Source organism: Balaenoptera acutorostrata, chromosome 1 (genome assembly GCF_949987535.1).
Source record: "Balaenoptera acutorostrata chromosome 1, mBalAcu1.1, whole genome shotgun sequence".
Taxonomy (NCBI): domain Eukaryota; kingdom Metazoa; phylum Chordata; class Mammalia; order Artiodactyla; family Balaenopteridae; genus Balaenoptera; species Balaenoptera acutorostrata.
In genome coordinates, this window is record NC_080064.1 from 97,832,682 (window position 1) to 97,842,471 (window position 9,790).

General features: G+C 49.8%; 1 protein-coding gene across 1 annotated transcript; it reads right to left on the reverse strand.

The window, feature by feature from the left end:
- Nucleotides 1-7,270: 7,270 nt before the first annotated feature.
- Nucleotides 7,271-8,806, reverse strand: KCNA10 (potassium voltage-gated channel subfamily A member 10). Its single transcript, XM_007169435.1, has one exon. It carries the CDS (start codon nucleotides 8,804-8,806, stop codon nucleotides 7,271-7,273), a length of 1,536 nt encoding a protein of 511 aa, XP_007169497.1.
- Nucleotides 8,807-9,790: the final 984 nt, after the last annotated feature.

Consider the following 9,790-nt stretch of genomic DNA (forward strand, 5'->3'; position numbering starts at 1 on the left):
GCCACCAAGGGGCAACAGGAATCCTGCCTATGTTTTGAAACTTTATTTTGAGATCTCATGGAGGGGAGGGGTGTGGGGTAGAAATCTACTAATTATTTAGTGCCAGTTCTATGAAGGGGGCTTTGTAGTTGACATCTCACTTAATTCTCTTGAAGAATTACCCCTAATAACCCCAACTTATAGTTGAAAGGATTGAGTCTCAGGGAGTTTGAGCAACTTGGACTTGTAATGTAAGGACTGTCAAGCCTGGGCTCCTTACACATCCTGACTTTCCAGATCCAACACGGCCATTTCTACTTGTGGTTCCCTAGCAAGTAAAGTGCTCCAAGTGTACTTAACTTAAAAAAAGCACCCATCTGTCATTAAACATTTGAACTTGAGCATTTCATTTACAGATGGTGTTTTTGAGAAAATTATAACAAACCTCAAGACATCCGAACACCTCTTTCCTTCACAAGGAACTATTTTTAGTCTTAGCTTTTCCCCTCTTTTTTGCCCCTTTATCCAGTTTCAAAGAGTTGCAGCTCTTTGTTCTTTCTACTCACTTATATAAGCTTTTTAAAAAATGCCTCTTCCGTTACCAACATGCTAGACTTCCAGCCCCGGCCAAAAACCTTCCCTTCCCTTCAGTGCCTCTCTGTCACCCCAAAGAAGAGAAAGAGAGCCACACGCCTGGCCTCTCTCTCCACCTCCTGCAGTGAGGTCCTCACTCTCTCTAAGACAAGGCCAGATGAGCCTCTCCTGGAAAATGCAAAACCCTGTTTTCCCCTCTCTCCACTCAAAGGGAAGCATCTTGGTACTTGATCCTTCACAACTGGAAGGGAACATCACTCTCCCTTTGCTCTCTCTGGCAAGAGAATTCTCCAGGACTAGAATTCGTGTCAATGCTGGCAGGACTGCCCTCCTGGGCTTCAGATTCTTTCCCACTAGAATGTGCCGACACTTCTAATGGAGTAGAACGCCTGGGGGGAGACTGAGCTACGTTTATAGCCTCCCCTTTGTGGGCTCCATCCCAGGACTGGTTAGTGGGTGGGCTCATGCGGGCTTGGTTCCCCTTGAGTCTGAAGGGGCCAAGGAGTGGAAGGGGTGGCTGGCTTTTCATTCACAGGGAGAGCTCAGAAAGTTGATGTTTTATCAGGAGGCACAGGCCTCAGACCCATCCTCAGGGAGGGTGTGGATTTCTGGCTCTTCTGAGAAGGCTGTTTCCACTCCCTGAGGACAGAGACCCCTCTCAGTCTCTGTAACCCCAGAGCCTTTTTGGGTGTCTGGTGCATAGCAGGGGTGGGGTGAATGTTGGAGGAGAGAGCGAGCATGCTGTCTACATGCCTAAGAAAGTGAACTGGGCACATGGGGGGTGTTCATTATCTTCTCCTGCTTGGAATCTCAGAAAACAGAGAATTCAGGGCCTGAACAGAAGATTCTGTGCCAAGAAATTACTTCAACCCAAACTCTCCAGGTAAATGGGTCATGATTATTATCATTTGGGGGAGTCAGGGGCCTCTCAGTCTGCCCTCCTGGGCCCTCAGTTCTGCCTTGGATTGTCCCTTTCTTTCTCTTCCTCCTTTCCTCCCTTGATTTGTTGAGCATCTATTACGCACCAGACACTGTGTTGGGATGTTAACATTAAAAAGGCACAGGCCCTTGAAGGGTTTACCACCTGCAGGGGAGTTTTTATCTTAGGCTTCAGGCATCTCCTCCTACTTTGCAGCATGTTTTACCTTTTGGTAAGGAATTTCATATATTATCTTATTTAATTCTCACAATAACCTTGGGAGTTTTGTATTACTTATTTTTCAGCTATATCTATCTTTTCCTGTTATATTTATATTTATTCTTCCTGTTGACAATAGAACAATAGGGTCAGGTGGGAAGGAGGGGGCTCAGAAGAGCAGAAGATCCACACAGAGTCCCTAAGGAGGATGGCTGTCATCCCCCTGCGTGCGTCTGACTGACACCTCAGCGCTGGAGTGAAATAGCATTCATTATCCGGTGACATTTCTCAGGCAGCTTCTTACCTCTGCCTCCCCTGAGATGCAATAACAAAGATTTGTCTGATCTTCCTTTCCCCCATCTCCCTGGCTCCCTGCACCTCCAGTTCCTTTTCATCCCTGCGTTTGAGGGCAAACGTTCTCCTGTCTCTAGGATATGCCGGCCGGGCAGACTCAGTGGTCTCTGGGGAGACTGGGTGGCTTCTTTCCTCTCACTTCAAAGGGACTTTGGAGCGCTGCACTCCACGGGGTGAATGCATTTTATTTTTTAGGGGGCTGGAATCAGCTTCTGGGCAGGAGCACTTTGGGTGTCTCTCTCCTTTCCATCCCAGGACCTGAAGGGTGGGGCTGGCGAGAGGGCTGTTGGGTGCCTTGGCACCAGTGGGGGGCGCACTGCTTCCCCAGAAGCTGCTGTGGAGGTGGGCCTGGAGGACTCCATGGGAGGAGGGCCTGCTGAGGTGGGCGAGGGCTGGGCAGCCAGGGCACGACGGGGAGCAGTCCAAACCAACTGGGGAGGCTGGACATCCGGGATGCTTGAGCCGAGCAAACTTTTGAAGGCTCAGCTGTTCCACTGGAAAGCTTGTGAAGGGATCCGAGACAGGGAGACCTGCAGAGTGGGGCTTCTTGCCATCCTCTATCCTGTCCACCAGGCCGAGCAGCCCCAGAGGGAGGGGACAGGAAGATTTCCCTAAAGATGGCTGGAGCATGCTCTAGGCCAGGCCTCCCCTGGGCCCCTTCCTGGCTACACCCAGGCCCCAGAGCCCATCCCCATAATGCCTTCAAGGGGCACCTACCCATCGTACTCTTCATTATGGAATATCTGGTTTCAGCCTGAAGGTCTAGGATTTGGGGGAGAGTGGGAGTAGGAGGAGAACAAAATCTTAACAGGCCTACAGAGTGGCTTGGTTTGGTCTCTCTAGGGTAACTGGGAGGGAGAGCTTAAAGGGACAATTCATTAATTCAGAAAAAACACTTATTGAATACCTGCTCTGTGCTGAGATAGGCCCTGGGACAAAAATGCCTATCTTTTTGATCTAACATGTGAGGAATTAAAGATAGTAATTAGATACAAAGATGATTATACGTATTTATGTATTTTTGGTTAGACGGTGATAAGGCTGGGTCCTGGGGACTGCCGTGCTCCCTCCCCATGGAGAATGCTTGCTTGTCCAACAGAGGCCAGCAGACAAGGGCGATGGACAGAAGTGACGAGAACTCCGAAGGTGGCGTGTGAGTCTCCAGGCCCAGTAGGCCTACCATCAGCTCTCCTACATTTCTCAGTCATGTGAGCCAATAAAGCCCTCTCTTTTGGTTCCATTTGATTGGGTTTCTGCCACCTGCAACCGGAAGCATCCTGCCCATCGCATTCCTGCACCAGCTTGTGCCCCATCAGGGAGTGCTGAGCAAGTCGCGGGGAAGTTCTTCCCAGCAGCCTGCTGAGGCAGGTGTAACTCTGTCTGTTTTTTTAGATTTGGAAGTAAGTTCAAAGAGGTTGAGTACAAGTATAAGAACGAGAGAAGTAAGAAGTCACAAAAGGACATGTCTCAAACAGAGGGCAGGTCCTAAGCAGCCACTTTGGCCACCTGCGGAGGTCCTGAGGAGCCTGGTTGGCCAGTTTGGGTGGGAGAGGGTTGCTGGGAGGACTTTGAGACTACTCACTGCTGTGGAGGGAGGGGGGAACTGCCCTGTTTGCTGTGAGGTTGGCCTTTTTTTAATCTCCATTTTCCATGTAAGGAAACTGAGGCTCATTGAGGCCAAAGTCATACAATTGTTAAAAATTCAGCCAGGTCCTTCGATTCCAAGTCTAGGGAGCTTTCTACTCAAAAAATCCTTAAGTTTTTGAAACTCTTTGTGGTTTATAAAGCACTTTTCAAAGAGAATGATGAATAGACACAACTGTTAGTCCTGACTTGCACGGTTCTTCGCAAAGATAGCTGGCATGATATGGTAGAAAAGAAAACACAAGATTTGGAAGCCTTCTGCAAATTGTAGCACTCTCTGAAAATGTTTCTGTTGTTTCTCTTACATTATTTGCATATTTTTACTGTGAAAATTTAAGGGGCTACTTTTGTTCTTTCTGTGTCCTTATTCAGTGGCTATAAATTGTCTGCCACACAGTAGGAGCTCAATAAATATTAACTGGCTGAATGAAGCCTCAGGCCTTGCTCTGCCCTCCTTAAGACAGGCTTCTCTGAGCCCAGCTGCTGACCAGTCCTTCCCTCCTTGATGAGAGGGGGAATATCCTTCCTTCTGTGTTTCGCACTTGACCCCCTTGGCAGCCCTGTCCTGTCTGCCCTGCCTCTCTCCTTTCCCTCTGTCAGTGAGTCACCTTGGGTGCTCCACTGTGGACCACAGATCTTATTGCAAACAGGAGGCTGGGCAGATGCATGGTGAAAGGGGATCCCATTGCCCATCTCCCTGGTTTGCCGGGGAAGAAATAAATGACTCAGTGCTGGCCCACAGGGACTGTGACACCAGCCCTACTGGCAGCAGCGGCATGGGGGGTGAAGGGCTTGCTTCTGCAGCCCCGCTCCCTGACTCAAGCCTGAAGGCCTGGACCTGCTTTCTGGGCCTCAGAAGCCTCTGATCAGACCTCCTAACCTTGTGGGGTAACTGGATTAGCTGGAGAAAAAGAGTAGTTCCCTTTGTCCTGCTAGACTGGACTCTTCTTGCAGGATCCCAGGAAGAAAATGGCTGGGGCTGCAGGCTCCAGGGCTCTATCTTGGCCTCTGGGGGCACTGGTCCAGTCTGCTCTGGGGTCTCATTATCTTACCCTGTTTTCAGTATGTGAAGGTGTAAGGCCAGCATGTAGCTCAGCCACTGAACATGGAATCAGAGAGAATAAGAAAGCAGGGGCCTTAGGAGAAGAGCCTCGCTGCTCCCAGGACTGCACCAAGCCCGTCTGCATGACACAGCTCCACTTCCTTGCTCCAGCAGAAGCTGTTCTCCGGGTTAGGGTGCTCTGGGCAGGCAGCCTGGTGGGATACACTTTGGCATCAAAGAGACCTAAATTCACATCCCTCTGTACTGCTTCCTGGCCATGTGCCTTGAACCTCTCTGAACCAGTTTCCTCACGTCGCAAAATTGGAGAGCTGACGTGAGAGGGCAAAGGGTTTCTCTGTGGGGAGAGGTTTTGGTGTAAAAGATTATGATGACGTGGCTCCCAGAAGGCAGAATGTGGGCATGTGGGCTCTTTCGTCAGATATGCTTTGGATTCTGGGCAAATAGTTTTTGCAAGGGCCTGGTGTATATAAAAATTTACATCACCCCAAATCAGAGTGCAATCACCATCCTGGCATCTGAGCTTGTGTGATCCTGTAAAAGAAATGCCACAAAAGACAGTGGGAGCAATCTGTTCACCAGACCACCATCTTGGCACTGGAGGCTGGCACAGGGGTTCAGGGTAATCCCACAGGTGGAAGTCCAAGACATCTGGTCAACCCCACATGCTTGGAAGTGAAGTGTGGGTAAAGAATTGGAGAATGACCTGAAGAGGAAGAATTGAAAGGGAGCTTAGAAAATTGTGAGGAAGACATTCCAAAGCCCAGAACTCTGAGGCTCAGGCCTGGGATAAGAGTCCAGCTTGCCCAGGTCCAAGGGCTGTAAAGCCAAGGCTAGATCTTTCCATGACTCAGTGCTAAATTACATCTTGGGTTTAAAGTGCAAGAAGGAGATTGAGACTTTTAGAGCAGGTGGGGGACTTAAAATGACTAAGTCCAGTTTCCTAGGGCCCAGACTAAGGACACAGGAAAGGAAAGAAGCAGCTTTCTCCCACACCCGTTCATCTGTTAGACTGTCCTGAAGTGGAAGCTGTGTGACGGTACCTGGGCTGCAGTTGTGTGGATCTGGGTGTGTTCCAGGGCTGTGTGCTGTGGGTGTGCAGTGCAGCTGTGCAGTGGTCTGCAGCCCAGGGGGCATTATTCTGGTGTTGACTTGCCTTTGAGGCATGGCCAGACATTGAGTATTGGAGCCGAGGAAGGCACAGGCCTCCTTACTTGAGGGGTGAGGAGGGAGGGACAGAGGGGAGACTTCCTTTCCTGCCTTTTGGGGAATCCCAACTCCATTCCCGCATCCTGGGAGCTTGATGGGCTGAGCAAGATCCTCTCCCAAGAGGGCAGTTCTTCAGTTCCTGTGACAATAGCCCTCCTTGGGGGTCGGGGGGTGGCTGGCCTCTGCACACATGTCTTAGGGTCCTGCTGTTCCTGCCCCAGCTGCCCCACAGGCTACTGGTCAATTCCTGATGATTCAGTGGGAGCTGAACCCCAAGGCAGGTGGACTTTCCTGGAGCAGCTCTCCAAGGCCCTGGTGTATATACTTCCCAAACTCAGGGTCCCAGTCTTTGCACAAATTCATGGAGATGGGCCAAGAGAAAAACATCTGGGAATGTTTCTGCTTGTCCACTGTCCAAGGGAGGGACTGAGGAGCAAGGGGACCAGGCCGGCATTGCCTCCCAGGCCGCACGGAGAAGGGGGACCCCGCGGGAAGAGTGTGCTTGCCCAGAAGTTTGCCTCCTGGATCCTCTGAAAGACTGACCCCTCAAGTTCCTCTCCTCCTGCACCCAATTCTATCACATTCTCTTCATTAGTAGAAAGAGCACCAGACCAGTAGGTAGGAGACTCAGGCTCCAGCATTGACTGTGTCACTGTTTCTGGGTGATCTTAGGTAAGTTGCTGTCTCCTGGTTTGTTCATCTGCAAAGGGGAAATAATAATCAAATCTGTTCTACTGGTTATTTTTAGATGCAGTGAGATAATGTAGGTGAAAGAGCTTTGGAAAATGTACACAATGCTACACAACTGTATGGTATTATTATCAAACAACTCTGAGCACTTACTCATTGCTCATAGCCATCCCTGGCCATTTAATGTGCTTCCTCTTAGGGACACAAGAGCCAGGGCTTCTTCCTCTTTAATGTGACAATGAATCACCTGGGATTTTGTAAAAATGCAGATTCTGATTCAGCAGGTCTGAGGTGGCCTTTGAGTCTGCATTTCCTTGCTTCCAGGTGTTGCTGATACTGCTGGTCTTGGGGACTACAGGTGAGTAGCAAGGATCTGAACTACCCCCTCATAGGAAAGGACCTTTCTACAGTCAATTGAAAAGACACAGCTCAGAAAATACAGCAGAAGTATCAGTTTATTAAAATAGCTTCCAATCAATGATGGCCTGTTGGTCACAAATGATATATTTTGGTTTCCAAAAAGACAGAGAGCAAGAGGTGGGCGGGGGAGAGAGACACAGAGAGACCCGGGAGACTCAGGGGGCCAAGAAGCCCTGGACACATCACTTCCTAGATTTCTCTGTGGAGCAGCCACTGTTGGTCTTACTAAGAGAGTCTGTGCTGCCCATTCTTGAGCCCACACTGTTGAGGAGTTTGTCAGTTTTTCCTGGGATGTTCTGCTTCTCCTCAATCTCAGTCTCCCGATGGTAAAAGTAGTTAAAGTTGGAGACAATGACAGGCACAGGGAGGGCAATGGTGAGGACCCCTGCGATGGCGCACAGAGTACCTACAATTTTCCCCCCTGGGGTGGTTGGGTACATGTCCCCATAACCCACAGTTGTCATGGTGACCACTGCCCACCAGAAGCCATCAGGAATGCTAGAGAAATGGGACTCTGGCTCGTCCACCTCAGCAAAGTAGACTGCACTGGAGAAGAGGATGACGCCAATGAAGAGGAAGAAGATGAGCAGTCCCAACTCCTGCATGGAAGCCTTCAGCGTCTGCCCCAGGACCTGCAGCCCCTTGGAGTGGCGGGAGAGCTTGAAGATGCGGAAGACCCGCACCAGGCGGATGACCCTCAGGATGGCCAGGGACATGTTCTGCTGGGCGCTCGGCTCTGTCTCCCAGACCAGCTCTGTGATGAGGGTTGCAAAGTAGGGGATGATGGAGATGATATCAATGATGTTTATGATGTTCCTGAAGAAGTCGGTCTTGCTGGGGCAGACCACGAAGCGGAGCACCAGTTCGAAGGTGAACCACACGATGCAGGCGGACTCCACCATGAAGAAAGGGTCGGTGAACATGGTGTGGGAGAGGACTGTCTTGCTCATGTTGAGGCTGGGGTCTCTCACCACCTTCAGTTCCCTATCGTCTCGGATCTCGGGAAGTGTCTCCAGGCAGAAGATGGTGATGGAGATGACCACGACCAAGACAGAGACCACGGCCACACCACGGGCAGCGCTGGAGCTCTCAGGGTACTCGAAGAGGAGCCAGAACTGCCGGTGGATGTCGTTGGTGGGGAGCAATGTTTTGGGATCTTTGATGAAGCCTTCATCCTCTCGGAACTGGTCCATGGCCTCACTGCCCAGTTCATAGAAGGAGATCTCATCAGCAAAGACGTCGATAGGGACATTGGCCGGGCGCCGGATTTTCCCACCAGACTGGTAATAATATAGGATTCCATCAAAACTGGGCCGGTTCCTGTCAAAGAAATACTCATTTCTCATGGAGTCAAAGAACTGCATCCTTTTCTCCCAGTCTCCCAGGAGGGTCTCTGGGAACTGATTGAGTGTTCTGAGCTGGGTCTCGAACCTTAGCCCAGCAATGTTGATGATCACCCGCTGGTTTCCTTCATTCAAGGCCACTGGCTCAGGCCCTGGGGGATCGATGTAGTCTCCTGGGAGCTTGGAGAAGGCCGTCTCATGGTTGGTGCTGTCGTTGATGAGGATATTCCAGTTGGAGAAGGAGCTGCTCCCAGGTTGGCCTTTCGGGGTGGTTAGGTCAAAGTCTGTGGTGTAGCCTGGCTCTTCCTGGATTTCATCTGAGTTATCAAAATTGACCAGGGCAACCTCCATTTCTTTCCAGCCACACGCATCCATCCTAGGGGAGTCAGGGAAGCAGCCTGAAGACCCTCAGTCTTCCCTGCCTGCTGTGAGCTGTGGAGAGGAAGAAGGGCATCATGCTAGGATAGGGCACAGCTGGCTCTTGATCATTGAGGTAAGTTTTCCAACGGATTAAAAAATGGTTTATTTTTAGCTTGGGATGGAACCTTGTACTTATTTTGGCAACATGCTTCTTGAAATCCATTTGCTCCCTCTGAGTCTGCACACACTAATAATTAGAAGAAATTGCAAAGACGGAGCCTGGCTGAGAGGGGAAAACTTCCTCCTGCCAAAGAGGGTCTCTGTACACCGTGGCAGAGAGAGGCCATAATGAAGAAGTTCACGATTCTTAATAAAATGTATAATTTTGTACTTGTATGAAGTCCTCCAGTTTACCCAACACTTTTCATGCCCAATCATCCTTAACTTTCTTCTTTTTCTCACACTTAACTGCCAGTCCCTCACATATTCTGTTGGGTATTATATTTTCAAAATATATCTAGAGTTCAACCATTTCTTAACACCTCCACCGCTACCTCTTGGAGCCAGCTGGGATTCTGTGGGGAAGGGTGAACAAGAAGATGGAGGCTGGGTGGGCAACCACTGTCCTCCCCAGCAATCAGCCATCTGTACCTTAGCCCCTCCTCTGTAAGTAACTCCTAGGGTTGTTTTGAGGGTACATTAACTGAGATAACATATGTAAAATGACTGGTGGAAAGATCATTAAATTTATAACCATTGGTTTTGTGAACTTCCCCACGTAACAGGGACTTTAGAAGCCAATAACCACTGGTATTTTTTTGGCCTAAGTCCAAGATGTTTATGGGAAATGATTTCATTAAAAATCATTCAGGCAGTGGGAAGTAAGTAATTGTGTGTGTGTGTGTGTGTGTGTGTGTGTGTGTGTGTGTGTGTTGGGGGTGGGGTTAAGGAGAGCATGCCCAGTGAGCTTGGATGTCCACAAACATAGACTAAAAGTCC

Coding starts and splice junctions, on each gene's coding strand:
- KCNA10 (XM_007169435.1), bottom strand. CDS start 8,806: ATGGATGCGTGTGGCTGGAAAGAAATGGAGGTTGCCCTGGTCAATTTT.